This window comes from Melospiza melodia, chromosome W (genome assembly GCF_035770615.1).
Source record: "Melospiza melodia melodia isolate bMelMel2 chromosome W, bMelMel2.pri, whole genome shotgun sequence".
Classification (NCBI taxonomy): Eukaryota; Metazoa; Chordata; class Aves; order Passeriformes; family Passerellidae; genus Melospiza; species Melospiza melodia.
This window is the reverse complement of record NC_086225.1, coordinates 6,401,442-6,419,935: the sequence shown is the minus strand read 5'-3', so window position 1 is coordinate 6,419,935 and position 18,494 is coordinate 6,401,442. Positions and strand designations below refer to the sequence as shown.

The following is an 18,494-nucleotide window of genomic DNA, read 5'->3' as shown; positions in this document are numbered from 1 at the left end:
ACAGATTTTCCTTGAAGGTAAGCCATAATACAATAATACTAATCAAAAGAGTCGTACAACTGCAAGGGGTGGGGTACCATTGAAAGAGAGCTAGTAATCTCCTCCCATTTTTGTGGTTACTAGTGAAGGAAGAGCACTAGAAAACACACTAGGGCCTAACTACTTAAAAGCTTTTTATAGAGTGTGGCTCCTTTCTCAAAATGACCAAGGCTGCCAGTGATACAGTGTGCATTGAAACGTATGTTGACTTGGAAGTAGTAATTTCCACAGGCTTTCTAGAACATATATCTGATTGAAAGAATCGTTGTCAGGAATTTACATGCCACTATCACTCAGGTAAGCCAACAATGTGATCCTTGCCTCCAGACTAACCCCAAAATACCCCCCGGCCGAAACTTGGTCAGACTGGGAGAGGCCATGGGCCTGTACAGCAGTGGCAAATTAACTTTTCAGAACTCCCAAGGAAAGGGGGGTATCAGCATTTACTGGTATTGATAGATACATTTTCAGGGTGGCCAGAAACATTCCCCACCAGAACTGTCAAAGCTCAAGAGGTGACCAGATTATTTTTACAAGAAATAATACCACGCTTCAGAGTTCCAGCCATGATATCCTCAGATAAAGAATCATATTTCATTTCCAAAGCAGTGCAACAGATTAGTGGCCACCTGGGCATAGATTAAGAACTTCATACTGCCCCAATCAAGTAGCCAGGTAGAGAAAATGAATCATTTGATTAAGCAGCAAATCATAAGACTGGGGCAGGAAGTTAATCTACCCTAGCCCCAAGCTCTTCCACTAGCACTATTGCAAATTTGAACTAAATCTTGAGCTAAAGGAATGCTGAATCCTTTTGAAATGCCTTATAGAAGATCATATAGAATACAAAGGGAATGTCGAGAACATCCACCTACATGGTGGCTTTAAGCAAACAGCTCAGAGAAATTGAGAAACGTGTGGCTGGAACTCGGAGCAGGGAGTTAGATAGCCTGGGGATGATGTATATGTTAAGTCTCTTACAGAGAAGACTTCCGAACCACAGTGGGAGAGACCACTGCGAGTACTTCTCACCACCTTCACTGCAATCAAAATCAAGGAGCAGAATGCCTGGATCCATCACTCTGGAGTGAGGAAAGCCCTAGAAGTCCCTTGGAGAGTGATACCAGAAGAGAATGAACTGAGACTAAAACTTATTCGGGCAAAATGAGTATATTGCGGTTGGGAGTAGTTCATACTTTAGTTTACAGAATTGTTTTGTATGTAATTATAACTGAAGTTTTAGAACTAGAGAGTACCTCTATCCAAAGCAATGCTGAATGGCCTTGGTCCCAGGCGTTTAATCAGTATACTGGATCCATGGGAAAACCTTCTGAGATAAAAGATTTAAACCTATCCACTGTAGTAATTCACGGGGATCAGGTATATGAGGAGCAGGAATGGCAGGAACAGGAACTGTGGACACTTCAAGGGATCAGAGGAGAAGAAATCAAGGTAGAGGTAGGGTGCCAGATGATAAATGGGTCGGCTAATGAGAGACCAAACGAAATTAGTGTTGCAACCTCTCCTGGTGTATACAAACACCAGGAAGTTTGTGATAGCCTAAGTGAATCAGACTGTTGGCGTAATTTCACTTTAATACGGCCTGTAGAAGTGACTTGCCTTTGGGCTCAGGATGCTATTGGACTTTCATTTAAGTTCAAAGTAGACACTGCACTCTTTACCACAGCAGGACCTTATGCAACCTATACTAAGACTCAAATAGTTAGTTCAGACTCTACCCAAACTTGAACCTGAGGTGTATGAAATAGGCCCCTACGTAGCGAGGAATGTAGGTGAACAACAACTATTATTCAATCCAGAATGGTCTCTCAAACGTGTGGAGTTGATAATGCAAATTAACATCTCAAAAATCCAACCAACCTGCTCCTCCTTCCTAAAAACATCCTTTGAGGGCTGGACAACATGGTTACAAAGACAGGCATATCTCAGGAGCAGAATAAGAAAGGATCTAACTGGCATATTAGGGACAGGATTACGAGTTTTAAATGGAATTGATTAAGAAATACTGATGAATAAACTGGCCACTGCAGCAGGAAGCCTAACAAAATTGAAGTAGCCTTTACAGTCATCTCTATTGGCATCAGGAACTAGCCAGTGGCAGATTTCAAAAGTACTGCCAAAGTGGGAAACGGCCAGGGACCAAGACCACAAGTTAATAGTAGAAGCACTTAGTACAGTTCAAGATAATGTGTCTTTAGCTTTCAGTTGTATACAAGCACAGTTATGGATGCAGGCAACAGCAGCTCTGATCATATGGGAAAGGGGCGAAGGTAATTTTCCAGCTGAAATTTGGAGAATTGTTTGGGATAATGCAACTGATTTTGAAAGGAAGTTTCAATCCTGGTGGACGATGGTGAATTTCACCTATGATCCTGCTTCTAATGTGGCCACTGCCTTTGTGCTTACCATACGTAATGCCACTGTTTATGTTATCCATCCCATCATTGCACTAAGATTAAACCATGAAAAAACAATACTCTACCCTTCAGAACATAGAGTGTGGGCACGAAAGATGAATGAAAAGTGGCAAACAGTAAACTTAGAATCCTGCATTACTAGAGAACAGATGGGATTCATTTGTGAAAGCAATACTATTAATGCCCAAGATGTGTGTCTAGACACTGAACAGAGTATTTGTCACTTTGAAATTCATCCAGTCACTGACCAGAAAACTGTGCTCGTATATACTGGAAAAGGGTGTGTATGCCTGAGAACTGCTTGTGGTGCTGTAAAAATTGATAGCAATGATGTTATTCTGTCTAGTAGAAATCATTCTAATTTCTGTATTTGTAATTTTGTTAAGGTTATCGGGTGTGATTTTTCGTATTCGGTACCAGTGACATCCCACCAGCTGATCAAAACCAATTACACAATGTATCAAAGACTATCATCTACCCCTATTGGGATGAACCGTACATTAGTAAAACAATTAATTGAGCACCAAGACCTACTGGAGATCTTGAAGGAAATCCAAGCAAGTGGAAAGAAAACCTTAATTACTGTCCAACATGATACAAAAGAGATAACCAGAGTTCTACAAAGAATAAAACAAAATGTGGATCATCACTGTTGGGATGTGATCTTTGGGTGGTCACTGACTGCAAATGGAATCTTTAATAAGTTGTGTCATCCCACTGTAGTTTTGTTAATATTAGTTGGGATAAGCTTAGGATCAGCTATTATATTGTTAATTTGGAACTGGAGAATACTACAATGAATAGCTGTATTGACCTCTTTGTAAAACATACATGGTAAAGCATCAAGAGGCACTTATTGTCATAAGGGTTTGCATTAAGTAAAAGAATTATTTCCTAGGAAAGGGGGGAGTGAGACAGAGCAAAAATCCATTTTGAATTAGGTAAAATGTCTAGGAGAGGTGAAAAGTCTGTGAGGCCAAAGCAGAAGGGAAAAACTGCAGGTCAGAGATAGTGAGAAGACAGAGAGAAAAAACCAGAAATGACCACAAGGTCGATCTGCCCTGACCTACAAATTCTTTTGATAAAGAGGAACTGGCGATAAATGTCACACGGAATGAATATGTATGAACCTATTGTGAAACTGTATGCATATGTATTTGGAAGGGGAGATAAAAGGAGACCTGGAATCCTCAGAGGTACGCATGCCTTTTGAGGAGAGTATTCTCCGCATGTATCCGGCGCCGTAATAAACATACCGAGCTTTACAACTTTTATAAAGTTGTGAGGTTTCTTCTTTTCTCCGCAAAACACTCAGAGAGACAGACCAAAACACACAGTTGTGCTACAAGCACAGCCGCCGTGACTGACCACAGAAACAGGGTTTGCAGGACCTGGAAGGTCACTAAATTACACCGATCTACTCCATGCTAGCATGGTCAGCTCCAAGAGCATGTAACTCGAGCTTCAACCATCATAACACCACTTATGTCATGCTGTTTCATTTCCAGCATGCTTTACAAACACCAATTAATTCTCACTGCTTGAGACTGCCCTCTCTCAAAGCCAGACCATGAATCCCTTACCTACAGAGTAACCACTTACCTCACAGTTTCATTTATTTCTGTAGGACTGCACGGGGAGCAGGCTCCTGAGCAGCGAAAAAATACCAGACCTTAAGGCCTTTAAACAATTAAAGGAAACCTGAGCAGAAAGGCTGAGCACCAGGGACAGTGTCCAAGCAATGCCATGTCAAGGTCTCTAGTCTTAATATTTGTACTTTTTGCTTGGTTTTAGATGGTTTCTGCTAGTATGATATGAAATGAGAATTAAAAAACCCTCACATGGCTACCAGATGCAGTCTGAGTGAAAAGAATATTGTTTCCAAGCTCTCTGGAGCAGGCAAAAATCAGGTTTCTTCATCAGTTCTGCATGTATTCAAAGCCCCTCACTTTCTACTGGGATGTCTGTGCATCACAGGAAGAGGGGACAATACACAATATATGACATTTATTTTTAGCAACACACTGCTCTCAGTAAGGAGCCCATGTGCATATCTAGGATAGATTGTTCCATGGTGAAGTTTTCTAAATTTGAAAATACAGCTTTGTAGCACTTCTAGCTTTTAACTCAACTGCACTTTGAAAACTAATGTACCGGTATTTTTAAATGCACACAATTATCTGCAGCTAATTAACTGACTGGTACATCTCTTCAATAGTCTAATACATTTGAATTACTTTGTAATTAAATTAAAATAATTTGCTCCTCTGATTTAAAATGCTAAGCGTTGATTTTATTTACAATGTTCACTCTAAAAGATGCCAACACAATAATGATGAGGAGAGGAACAAACCAGAAATCAGGCTTAAATATTCATTTCTTTCCTGGAAAAGTACACCATGAATGCTTTTATTGCAAATGTAAGGAATAAGAAAGTATCCATCAAGTTCAAGCTAATATTACTAATATTCAAATGGTTTTATTGCTATCTGCAGGATTTTTATGTATTGACCAAAAAAAAGGTGGTGGGGAAGTGAGAAGGAGAGTGAGTAACATTTAAAACGCCCTTAGAAATTTATTTTTTCAGGCTTATCCCTCCTCTCCTGCTCCTCTATCACAGTCTGTGGCCATAGAAACTCTTAGAGGTGGGGTCTAACTCTGGCCTCACAAAAGGTTCATAGTGAGAGTAGTTACTTCTCAAGCAAAAACGACATCATCTCTGCTTTCAACCAGCCTCTGAGACCAGCTTTTATTCCTGAAATTCTCAACATGAGTAATCATGTTTGACATTAATTAGTTTGAAGAAAATTTGTCCAGTACTCTGTTTGCTGATGTCTCCCTTCCTTTTTTAAATCAAAATGTGACTCCCACAAGGTAAAATTTATCAGCTGAAGACAGGTAAATATTCTGACTCATATTATGGCAAAAATCTGCAACAGTCCCTTCAAGCCACTGGAATTGCACATGGGGGTAAGGTCAGTGCACTCTGTTGTTACTAAAACAAGTTGTTTATCCAACCACTACAGAAAATCTGTTGTTATCAGTACAACCACTGGCTACAAATCAAAACCATATGAATAATGAATGGAAAAGTCATTTAATTATTAAAGATAAAAAGAGAAAACATATCTAACATCCCTGCAGTGAATTAGGTCACTCGGTATGCAAGGAGAATTTAGACTGAAACTTGAGTGCTGCTTACAAAGAAGCTTTGTGCGGTGTCCAGGAACAGGAAGGGAGACAAACAACGGTTTGACTCCAGGGAAGAGGAAATAAGTGATTATGTGCCTGGGTCACACTGGCAGGCAGCGTCACAAAACATATTTTGTTCTCTTTACCTGAAGATGCCCAAGCTCTTTAAACTGCTAAAATTGTTGCAAGCCATAGGATGTGCAACTCAGAGGGACTGAAAGGTCAAGTGACTTGCTGAGGGTTATGCATCCATTCTGTGCACACACCAAAAAACAGAGCCTGTTTATGTGGATCCTTTTTCTCTGACTTATTTTTCTTCTGGCATCACGAGGATCTGCAGACTTAAGTTCTAGCAGGTGGCTGTTCATTTTTGGATGTCACTTGATACAGGGTGAGTATTGGTCTGATCCTGGTTAAACAACTAACTTTGTTTCTAAAACACTGCACCAAGCACAAGGAGAGCAGGTTTCTGTTCCTGTATCCAATGTTAGTTTTCTGCAAAGATTCCCAGGAAGGTAACACAGCCTCTTTTGCCTTAGGCTCTGTATGTGTAACTGAATAATGTCTGAGTCTCAGCGGCATGGCATGCTGTGGGAGATGTACCACTTAAATAGTTCAAAGGCCTCCTGTAATGTGAGGAGGAAGACAAGTCACAAAGGCCTGGGTCTGTATTCTTCATAAAACAAATCCCTGTGAAACCTTTAACATTAAAAGCACATCCACTTAGAACCACATGCCGAGACAATACTGTAGGAAAGTACCTTGCTGAAATGCTTGCCACTGTCTGCATCCAAGGCATGATCTGGCCACCAAAAGTGTTTCCATGATGGTTTGCATGAGGAGGCAGGACAAGCTCAGTGCTCTGTACGTGGGTATGCTCAGTTGAAACTGCATCTTTGTCTTCACAAGTATCTGAAACAGAGCAGCAATGCATCAATGAATGCTTTCAGAAGAAAGCACACCCGGTAAAGAGAGCAGCTTGTTCAGACTCAGCAAAAAGAAGACAAACAGAAAGGCACAGAAGAGCCTTGTGGTTTGCAAGGGAAGCAATAAGAAGCTGAACATTTTCTCTGCTCTCCCAGGAGCTGCTGCTGTCAGCCCTCAGTGCATCCCCACATCCCTGTGGCAAGGGCAGTTCCTGTGTCCCTCTGTCAGGGGCAGTTCCTGTGTCAGGGGCAGTTCTGTGTCCCTGTGTCAGGGCAGTTCTGTGTCAGGGGAAGTTCTGTGTCATTTTGTCAGGGGCAGTTCCTGTCCCTCTGTCAGGATGGTTCTGTGTCACTCTGTTAGGGGCAGTTCTGTGTCATTTTGTCAGGGGCAGTTCTGTGTCCCTGTGGCAGGAGCAGTTTCTGTGGCAGGAGCAGTTTTGTGTCCCTTTGTCAGGGGCAGGTCCTGCAGGGGAGCAGCAGCTGAAGCCCCAGCGTGTGCTGGCTTTCAGGGGCTGTCAGAGCAGTTCAGCACCAACTCAAATGTCTGTCAAAGACTCTGCACTGTGTGTGATGGGCACCTGTACAGGTGTGTTGGATTAAGATTAGAGCAGGACTTGATTATTTCACCTTCTTACAAATTTTGTAATTGCCTGAGACAACACCTGCATGAAATGACTGAAATGAGGATCTGAACTACCTTGTATTACCTGAGCATTTCTGATGTCATTTTCAAGTGTTAAGCCTTGCATCCTCACTCTAATCTCAATTCTTTTCAGTGGTGTTTTTCAGGAAGATTTAGGCATGAGATCACATCAAGCAATTTTAAAAGTGCCTATCTGTGCTAGGAGCTGCTTGACCTGAATTGTACTTTTGACTTGTGGCATAATTAGCTAACTTTGTGATTATGTAAGTGTGTGGAAACATATGACTAACTTGTACCTTGGACCTACTCAAGGTGTTCCCTAAGATCCACTCGTCAAATAAACCTCACTTTCAGGGTATGATTTGTACATATGCTGCTACCTCGCAGCCTTTACACACAATGTTCTCTCCTCTCTTTTCCCACTCTGCTTGTTCTGTCTCCTTAAGGAGGTGAATTAGTGCTGCAATAATATCCTTCAAAGAAGTTTCCAGGAAAGGCAGCGGAGACAAAACCCATCGACCTCTGATTTGTCACTCAGGTTATTAAACTGTACCCTGTGAGACAGTTACCATGAAGACAAATAGCTTGTTTTCTTGTACCAAACATGACTCTGCAGTTCTACGAAGTCTTACTAAGGTTAGATCTTTGTTTATAACAGGTTTAATCTCTCCTCAGTAAAACCACATAATGCCTGTTATTTATACATGGAGCTACAGCTCAGATTTTCTAAATACCAGCATATTTTCCTAACTGCTCTGAGTAATTTCTTTTTTGAGGGAACACAACAACTTACAAGCACAACTTCCTTTAAGAACAGAAATTACTACCATAAATAAAGAAGAACCTGTTTCTTCGTTCAGTTCTTCTAACTTTTTTACCTGTTTTGACCTCCACATAATGAAACTTCTGCTTGTTGGGAATCATCTCAGGGCATAAACATAGTTCTTACTTTCCTTTCTGGCAAAGAGATGGCCATAAGCCTGAGTGAATGTCATGCTTCTGTCTACATCACAACTAGTGTCACAGAAGTTTATTGCTATGTTTATTGCTGCGTTCTGTGGGACCTGTGAAACCCCACACACAGAACCACATGAAGATCTGCATTTCACATCTATTTAATGCACACCTGGCCTTGAACCCTGTGTTTTTACATCTGGAATTTCTGAGAGACAAAGAAACTGAATAACTGCCTAACACACCTCTAGCACCTCTATCCACTAATGTGACACAGACTCTTCTACCTGACACCCCAACCCCAAGGAGATGTTTTGCCTGCTTTTTTCCTTCCTTCCTTCCTTCCTTCCTTCCTTCCTTCCTTCCTTCCTTCCTTCCTTCCTTCCTTCCTTCCTTCCTTCCTTCCTTCCTTCCTTCCTTCCTTCCTTCCTTCCTTCCTTCCTTCCTTCCTTCCTTCCTTCCTTCCTTCCTTCCTTCCTTCCTTCCTTCCTTCCTGCTGCCCATAAGTGTTTGTTTTACCTTCTGTGCTGAGTAGAAAAATCACCTTCCTTATTGCTCTCCTGCATCAGCTTCTGAAAGACCTGGACATAGCCCAGATGGATTATTCTCCTCTCAATAGCCAGGATGTGCTCCAGGTGGTCTTCTGCAGACAGAAGCTGTACAGGTTTTAACTCAACCTGTGCAAATGGAGAGGGAAGAAAATACAGCAATTCCGAATTTCACAATCGTAACAAAGCGCACTTTGAACTTAAAATGGCATCAGCATTTTCTACAACTTCTTCCTATCAGCTGTCCAAGATGACAAGTTTAATAATACAACTAACATGGGGTATAAAGTTCAAGAGATTCTGCATTATCCTTTCAGAATCATTCATTAAAACTCAATGACAAAGTGCTTTTAGCTTTTAAATACAAGCATCCATGAGAGCACACAGTGTTTAAGACAGTTCTCATTTAAGAAAAAAAATAAATGAAAAGGACAGGAAAATATGAACTTAATATGAAGGTTTGAGGATAGAAATTTTGAACCAGAAAATAAATTCAGTTACACCGGTCAGTGGTGTCAGTGCAAATTCCTGTGTATTTCAGTTCAATTACAAGCTGCATCCAAAACAAATGTAGTAATTTTAAGAAAATTACTACATTTGGATAATTACACCACAGGTGAATAATCTGAACAATCACTTGTGAGATTTGTCTAGAAGGCCTAGCCTCAGAAGCATTAAAATAACGCACAAAGCAGCGCACCACAGACAAATTCAACATTTTGTGTCTTGCAGTGCAGCCACTAATGTTTCTCAGCCTTTGACTCTTGCCTCTAACCCTCTTCCAGATTCATTGCCTCCTTTCCAGCCCTTTTCAAGAGCTTCCTAGATTTTCCCACGTGGCCAAGTTAAAAAATTAAGATGGTGGTTATATTGACATTCTCTCTGTACAACCTTAGAAACAGTTGTTCAGAAAAGTGGATTTGAAAAAAATATTCTTCAATCTCTCTGAGATTTTAGTTTGTCATGGAATTTGAACTGAACTCTCAAACTCCCTCTGGGACATTCCTGTCTTAAGCCTAATCTTAATTAATCATCTCCAATTTAATCCTGAATTAATCTCCCCAGAAATTTGGGCAAAAGGTAAAAAGGTTTATGGTTTGAGTACGATATCAAACTAGTAACAAACAATTCTTGATAATATTTTTGTGCTATCAGGGTAGAAATTTAGCCATTAGCCCTTCAGAGACAAGAGCTGGGCTTTAGTTTTAGTAAAACTGCTCTAGTCTGTTTCTTCTCCAAACTGTGGCACATCCTCACAGAAGAGAGAGCTGTAGTGATTGGACCTATTAATTGCTCATGGGATGACTCTGCCAATCTCCAGTGGATGTTTAACAGCCAGATGTGCTGTCATAACACATGCAGTGAGACAGGAAAGTCAGATCCATGATGTGACATTCAAGAAAGCAGAATTTTACATGCAAAGGGAGTTTGTTAAGAGAGTCTGAGGAGTGTCTGGCCTTCCCTACAAGAAAATTCTAAAAAGACTGTGCCTGTCTGGCACAGTGATGTGAAGGCCAATGGTACCATGACTGATTTCCAAACACTGGGGAGAAAAACAGCCCTGGCGTGAAAACCAATCAACATAAATGGCAAAGAACCAATTTAGATTGGAAGTGAGCTTAAAAATAATGATGTCTTCTGTCTGAGCAGTGATGTCTGAACAACCTCCCCAAGAGGGGAAGTGAAGGATAAAAAAGCCCACCCTGCAATCAACTTCTGAAAAGGAGAGAGACTCACAAGGATCTCCCTTTCACTGCTTGCCTCTGTCAATACCGTAGCCCTCACAAAGACCTCACTTGTATAATGAACAAATGTGCAAAAGGACGTGGAAATAGAAATGGAAATAATAATAATAATAATAATAATAATAATAATAATAATAATAATAATAATAATAATAATAATAGTAATAGCAACAACCTAAGCATTTCAGAGAAGCAAATTAGAAATAAACCCCCAGACTCTATCTTATAAAGTCTGAACTTCATGCTTTTTTCCTATCACTGATCAGAATAAACATTGTTTCTGCTGTGTTTCACAACCAGAAAAGTTGGGTTATTTCACAGAAACTCAGTTGCTCCAAGCTTAGGAGAAAACAGGAAAAATATTTTTCCACCACCAACTGGTTTGGCCTCATATGTTGCATATGCCACACTCACAATCTTTTCAGCATTAGTCAAAACATCCTGTACTGTCACCTTGATGCCAACCTACAAGGAAGAAGGTGGTGGAGGAAGGAGACAAAAAAGGTATTTACATCATAGTCAGTTGATTTGAGACAATACAGTGCAGTTTTTATCAGTCCCTTACACCTAAAGCATAAAGGTAAAAAACCTGCTCTAATCACTGATACATCTCTGGTCATCACAATATTCAGTCAGCTCTGAAAGGTTTTTTAGTAGCACAAATTTTATGTTTGTTTAGCATCACTTGTAGGGTAGAATTATAAAAACAGGAAAGACAGTTAGATGTAGTGTTATGGATATTTTCTTCCATTTTCTTCTGTGGCATTTGGAATCCCCATCTGAATAAGTTCCTAAGATCTGTACATGCAAAAAAAGTGTGTTTAGGGGTGCAAAGCAAAATGAAACACTTGAATATGAAACACTGGATTCGATCCTGTGGCATAGGCCTGACACACATCAAAATTAGGTTTTTTCTAATTTTTAGAAACTTTTGGAATACATTACCTGTGAGATGCATCACTCCCATTAATAATAATGGGATTTGGACACAGGCACAATGCACAAAAAGCATCCCCAAAGTTCAGTTCTGATTTGAAGTGATCAGGCAAGGCATTGCACACTGACTGCAGTATGAAGATTAGGATCATGCGTACACCTGACATATGTACATTTGTATCAAAAGTTTCTAAAATGATTTGAACTTCACCTGTTCTGTGGATCTGGCCTGGACCAACACCACCTCTCCCATCCTGCCCACTACACCTGCCAAAGGCTTCAATTCTTCAGGGCCCAGTTGCTGCTCTGACATGGATTATTTCACAGGAAACACACAACTGCAACACTCTGAAAGGAGTGCCATTAGGCAGTTTTTATTGTTCAGATATCTGCAAATATCTGGAGCAAATAAACCTGGAGCCACGCTGTGCTCCTCTGCTGCTCCCACCTCTGCTCTATTCCTTCGACACCTTTGGAAAAAAAGTGTGCTGATCTCTTACCTCCATGCTGGTTTTGAATGCTCTGTTCACCTTTGTTCTGATGGCAATAATTTGTCCAACCCTGTTAAGAAGAGTAAGACCTTATAGAAGGCAAACATGCAGCTTTATAAGGGCTTGAACCTGCCTCTCTGTGTACTTCTAAAAGTGGTAAAGAACATCTCATTAATCAGTCTGTGTCTTCCACACTGCACTGAGAATTCACTGAAAAAAAGTGAATTTTTCACTGTGTTCAATTCAACACTGTTATTCTCCAGTCAGACTTGGTCAATAAAATTAGAGCCACTGCACAACCTTAATGGCAACATTCCTTCTCTCTGCTGGTGTCTGAATGGCAGCAGGTGTGCTCAGGTACACCCAGGAATTCTGGCTTTGCTCACAAGCACATCCTGCAGAAATCACGGAGTACATACAGCTGCAGGAGCACTCAGATACACTCCACAAGCACCTCTGGCACACAGGTATGTGCACACGAGGAGATAACCCCAGGGAAAAAGTGCTCTTGGATGGGGAGAGAGTTTGTGTTCCAAGTCTTGGCCAAGAACAGGACTGCTTGTCCCTTCTGTGCTATCATCATCCCTCTGAAAACCACTCTTCCCCATTTACCTACATAAAACAACTAAACAGAATTTTTACTTTATTATCTGGTAAAAATTCTAGAGATTCTGGATTATTAGACAATTATCGAATGTGATTTCATTATATTATCTATATTTTAATTTTTTATTATATTATTTATTTTATTATATATTACCTTTTAAATTCTCCTTATTATGTCATCAAAACAAATTTAAATGAGGAGGTATTTTCTTTCCTTCTGGAATTCCTAAAGCACCTGCTCCATGTTGAAAACAGGAGCAAGCCTTGTTTCCAAAGCCCTCAAATCCCAGCCCTAAGCAGTGCTGAGAGGGTGGCAGGAAGGCAGTTTGCCCTCAAGTTTTCCCAGTGAGCAGGAAGTAAAAGGACACAGTGTGCAGGGTAAGCCAGAGCCACAGCCAAAACAGAAGGGTGTCAGGCCACTGCCTCCAGGAAATTCAAACTGAGCTACAAATGCTGAAGAGCAGCCCTGGGGCAGGAAAAGTGGAGCTAATTACAGCCAAGACTGAAGTAAAATGTAACTCAGAGCACTTGAGTACTGACAAAACATTCACAGCAAAGGATTTTGCACATTTGCCACCCCAGTTTATTTAAAAATAATAACAACAACAACAACAATAATAGCTGCTTACTAATTTAAATGAATGAAGTTGGGACATTTAAAGGTAAAGGCTTACTTAAATTGCTTGTTCCACTGCATAAGTAGAATGGGAAATGGGAAATAGGAAACCTGCTCCTGCAGAGGACCTGACAGGAACAACAAACTACGCAGCAATTTTTTACACAGCAAATTTCTTTCTTGTACTCACCCAAGAACACAGGTGGAATCCTTTGGGTGGATAGGGCAGGGGAAATGGTCAGTGCAAAGAACCAAGACCATCTGCAGGTGCACAGCCCTCATTAGCTTCTGCAGGAGATGCTCAAAATCATCTCAGAAGTTTTTGCGTTATTTATTGCAAAGAAAAAGCAGAACTGTTAAGGCAATTGTTCCCAACTGCACAGCTGAGGGAGCCACCAGCTCCCTCCCAGAAAGGAGAGTGGTCAGAGCTACAGATTTGCAGGGGCAGAAGTCACACAGCACCACACTTCCACTTAAAACTGTCAGAAATTTACCAGAATGAAGTGACTATCATTCACAGACAGAAAACTAACAAAATTTAAATAAATGGAATTTAAAATCAGATGTGTCAACTGAACTGCTGTGTATTGCAAGAAAAGGAAGAGGTTATCATGGTATAAGGCTAAGTTTTGAACTATATAGATGTGTGGCAATTTCTCTTTACATAATAAACACAGAAGACTTAATCCCTGCAGAAGATTTAGCCACCTGGTTTAGGTAAATAAACCTTACAGTAAGCCACTTATTTAAAAACTATCTTATTAATTTACCAGAGAGAGAAGCAAGAACTCCTTTATTTATGCAAAATGTTTGTATAATGAACTAGATCTGGCAAAATTTAGGAAATTGCACAGTAAGCTACAAGAAGGATGTTAGGGATGACCTGGCAGAGAAAAATAATTTCTTAAATAATTTCTTTCACAGTTACAAGATCAGTACCTGAAATTCTTGTTACAAATGGAACATTGGTATTACAAGGGAGAAAAAAAAAGAGAAATATTCAGAAACAAATTTGGAAGGAAAAGTATTTTCATCATATTCCAGCAGCTCTGTTCTGCTCTCATGAAACAAGACAGAAAAGGGCTCTGAAGCTACTAACCCTGAACTATTACACCTGAAAGGGAAACATTACCCTAACTTCGATCAGTTTTCACAAACAGGATTTTTTCCTAAAGACAAAATTAAAAACACAGAGCAATTCCAGGCAGTACGAACATTTCAATATTGTGAAACAGACCAAGAAATTCTCTTTTGAGTTCCAGAATTGGTATGATTGTGTTGTCTTTTGTCACTGGCGTTAGTTCTTGCTCTAATGGGCACTGCCCTAACAGTCTCAAGTCTGACTGGATGCTTATTTTACACTTATGAACAGTTTTTAACTGCCATCATCTGTACCTCTGGCAGCCAGTGTTGCTGTGTTCACAGCCACAAAAACTGCATGTGCACTGCTCTATGCAACCAGGTCTATCCCATCTAACCACTCCCTAATTCCCAGATTGCTCTGTGTGAAACCACACAAAACCCACAAAGAAACCTTTAGGTTTCTGTAAAGGTGTGGTTTAGGAATAAAGGGCCCATTTCCTCTTACAGTGTCTTTTATCCCACTGAAAACCATGAGAAATGGTAAAACAAGTTCAGTCCTGTGTTATCTTGTAGACTCAGTTAATTCAGTGCTCAGTGAATGTAAAACATTTATCTTTTTTATAAAATAGCTGAAAGAGAAAGATGTTAAGAAATGAACCGAAAGAGACCTTGCAGCAATAAAAACACTGATAACAGTAAGTTTTATAGGTAATATTGCTTATTTAACAGAGATAAGCAGTGGCCTGCAGCCATTCCCCAGAGCCAGAGACCACTGGGCCATCATTTTCTCACCAGGCATCTCAACTGCCAAGTGAAGTTAACAAGAGTTTATTTCTGCCCTGTGAGATGGATCTGCTCTCTGGAAGGGTCAGGCTATCACAGGTAGAAAAGAGCAGTTTTGAGACTCAGCCCTGTGGCTGTGGTGAGTTCACAGGTCTGCTCTCTCCCATTTTATAATGCCTCAGTTTATCTCTGCCAAATAAGAGTGCAGAACGGAAACATCTGACTGTTGTCAGTTGGTTTGTACCTGGCAGCCTCTTCAAACTGAATGTCATCCATGGATGCTGTCATGCAGGACACCCCAGCATGTTTCTCAGCTTCAAAAGAGACACAGGGGCACACAGTTACCACTCTGCACTGGCAGGCAGCTACTCCTACATTTTTTGGTAATGATTCTGTTGTAAAGGGTGTTTTTATTTATGGGCAACCTCAGGAGACGAGACTAGATGATAGTGACTAACTTACTCAGTTTGAAAACTTACACCTAAGGTCTTTTTCTAAAAATGAACATTCTGGTAAGAGAGCCTTAACAAGCATTTTGAATGACAGAAAGAGTCACAAAGTATTACCAAGCTCACAGAAAGCTCATCATTCTCCCTCAAAACAATATGTCAAGAGCATCAGCTAGGGCAAACCATGGGAAAGTTTTATGTCAGCGGAGGATTCTGAGGTAGAGGAGAAAAACCTACTTATTAGTAGGTAAAAAACGTAGCTTATAAGTGCAGTCACAACAGTGGAAAGCAGCTAAGTACATGTCCTTAGTGCTGCAACAAAAATGCAGGAATTAAATAAAAGCAAAGACAAACAAGATTTAGAAAATTCAAAACCAGAATTCACCTACTGTAAAATATTTTCACCTAAATTTGAACTGTTAGTCATCTCCCTGGGGTACATTTGGCTGTGAAAAAGAGGTAAACATCTTATTTACTGTTAATATTTCATCACCTGGTAGTTAACTTTTTCAGCAAGTTAATATGATATATTATTTATTTGACCATAGCACCTAGAGCTTCCAGTCAAAAGGTAGATCTGCAATGTACTAGGAGCTGTATAAACACAGAGAACCTCTGCTCCAAGGTCCTGAGTGTCAGAGGCAAGAGAGGGCACCAGCAGGAAGCCTGGAAAACAGCACTGCACAACAGGCAAGAGCTCTCACTCCCAAGCAGCCCCGTATTTTTAGTGAGCATCACATGAGGAGCTCAGAGAAATCAGAGGTTTCATATCAAAATCTGAAGACCTCCCTCTGAAAATACGAGAGGAAAGCACAGCCTCTGCTCAAAAAATCCCTTCTGAGGGTTAAAACACTGAGGGGCTGGAACGGAATCACTCCCTCATACACCTGAGAGAAGAGGCGTGCTCCTTTTGGGGGATGTGGGTGTGACCCCTGCTCGGGCACGACACTGCGGGGTCACCGCAGCAGGGACAGCCAGCCCCGCATCTCGGCACCCCGGGCCCCGCATCCCGCACCCCGCACCCTGGCAGGGGCTCCGGAACGCCGCCAGCCAGACTCTGGAGTGGCTGCTGATCCGTGCACCGGGATCGCTGCTCGCCGCCAGGCTCTAGCTCTGTGCTTCCCCCGCGCTCACAGTGCTCACCCGTCACTTGTACGAGCTGGTGAGGGTGGTTTAGAAGCGTTGGAAGCCGAGATACAGGCAGGCATGGAGTGCTCTGCACGCTGGCTGGATTTGTGGTTGTTTCACAGAACCACGGAATCCCAGAATAGTTAGGGCTGGAAGAGTCCTCTGGAGACCATTTAGTCCAATCCCCTGCCAAGGCAGTGGCACCTGTCCTTCTGTTTGGCACACAAGTGCCAATAATCTTAAATTAGTACTTTCCTTCCTTCTGTTGCTTATCTTTTACCACCCCTTTTCTTCCCTTCTGCTGCTCCTTTTTAAAATTCTCCTCATCCTCACATTCCCACCACCTTCCTCGCTCTCCCATGCCATCTGACGCCTCACCCTTGTGGTGTCTGTTCCTAACTGCACCCCAAATCTCCTGGGCTCCTCGAGAGAGACGTGGAGCTCCTGGAGTGGGTCCAGTGCAGGCTACCAGAATGACTGGGGGACTGGAGCATCCTCCTCTCAAGGGAAGCTGGATCTGCTCAGCCTCGGGAAGAGATGAGTGAGAGGGTCCTTCATCCCTTCATCCCTTTTGGACATGTACAAATGTCAAAAAAAGGTGTCAGAGCATGGATCAGGCTCTGCTTGGTGGTACCCAGCAATGCGACATGAGGCAAGGGGCAGAAAATGATGCCCTGGAAGTTCCATCTGAACATGGAGCTGTGTCAGGGTGGAGATGAGGGAAAGGTTCTTCCCCCAGAGGGTGGTGGGGCACTGAACAGGCTCTGCCAGAGCTCCAGGGGAGTTTGGACAGCACCCCACGGATGCCCAGGGTGGGGTTGTTGGGGTGTGTGTGCAGGGCAGGGGTGGCGCTGGGTGATCCTGTGGGTCCCTTCCATCTCAGGGGATTCTGTGATTCTATGATGAGCTTCTTCAGTGAACACTGAACACACTGTCCAGAGAGGGTGCGGAGCGGAGCTCACCGGACCTGTCCCAGCAGTGTCTGTACAATCCCGTGTCCCGGGCTCTGGGATGACTCTGAGGCAGGACAGGATGACCACTGTGGCCCCTTCCACCCTACCCGGTGCTACCTCCAATGCCCTCTCTCCCTTCCACCGACTGACACCGTCCCTCCAGCCTCCCCCAGGGCTGGGGCTGTCCCCTCCCGCTCCCGGGCGAGCAGGGGCCGGGCCCCGCTGGCCGTACCTGCGAGGCAGGCGGCGGCGTCCATCCATCGCAGCAGCGGCCCCGCGCCCAGCTCCCCGCAGGGCCCAGCGTGGGCAGGCAGCACGGCCCGGCACATGTACGCAGCCATAGAGGAACGCTGCCCGCTCCACCTGGCACCGCCGCCGCCTCAGCCATGGGAGGGACCGGCCGGCCCGGCGCCGCGGCATAGGGCGGAATCGCCTCCACCGGCCTCCCCGCGGAGGCGGGACGGGCTGAGAGGAAAGAGAGCCTGGGCTGAGGGGAAAGGGAGCCACGGCTGAGGGGAAAGAGCCTGGAGAGAGGGGCAAGGCATGGCCGGGATTAGGGAAAAAGGGTACTCGGTATGAGGAGAAAGGGAGCCCGGGTTGAGGGATTAAGGGGTACCTGGGATGAAGGAAGGAGTGGGATGGGGCTGAAGGGAAAGGAGGGCCCGGGGTGAGGGGAAAGGGCATTTAAGAATGCGGGGCCGAGGGTGAGGTGCTGAGGGGAAGAGGGTATCTGGGATGAGGGGAAAGGAGTGTCTGGGGCTGAGGGGATAGAGGTAGCAGGGGTGAGGGGAAAAGGATGAGAGTAAGGGGGTGTTGGAGATGAGAGGGTGGATGCCAGTGCTGGGGGAATCATGGACTTGTTTGGGTTGGAAGGGACCTTAAAGCCCACACAGTGCCATCCCTGCCATGGCAGGGACACCTCCCACTGTCCCCCAATATCCAGCCTGGCCTTGGGCACTGCCAG

The 18,494-nt window shown here is 42.9% G+C and overlaps 1 protein-coding gene across 1 annotated transcript; it reads right to left on the bottom strand.

The window, feature by feature from the left end:
• Positions 1-5,910: 5,910 nt before the first annotated feature.
• LOC134431430 (acetyl-coenzyme A thioesterase-like) lies at positions 5,911-17,859 on the bottom strand. Its single transcript, XM_063179441.1, has 6 exons — positions 17,763-17,859; positions 15,245-15,314; positions 11,922-11,982; positions 10,864-10,950; positions 8,712-8,869; positions 5,911-5,923 (listed from the first exon to the last, which is right to left on the bottom strand). Exons 1-6 carry the CDS (start codon positions 17,857-17,859, stop codon positions 5,911-5,913), a joined length of 486 nt encoding a protein of 161 aa, XP_063035511.1.
• Between the last annotated feature and the right edge of the window lie 635 nt (positions 17,860-18,494).

Bases quoted from the DNA above. Each gene is read 5' to 3' on its own strand.
- LOC134431430 (XM_063179441.1), bottom strand. From the start codon at position 17,859: ATGTGCCGGGCCGTGCTGCCTGCCCACGCTGGGCCCTGCGGGGAGCTG. The intron at 11,983-15,244 runs GTACAAACCAAC...TCTTCTTAACAG, and splicing joins CAGTTTGAAGAGGCTGCCAG to GGTTGGACAAATTATTGCCA. The intron at 10,951-11,921 runs GTAAGAGATCAG...TCTTCCTTGTAG, and splicing joins CATTCAAAACCAGCATGGAG to GTTGGCATCAAGGTGACAGT.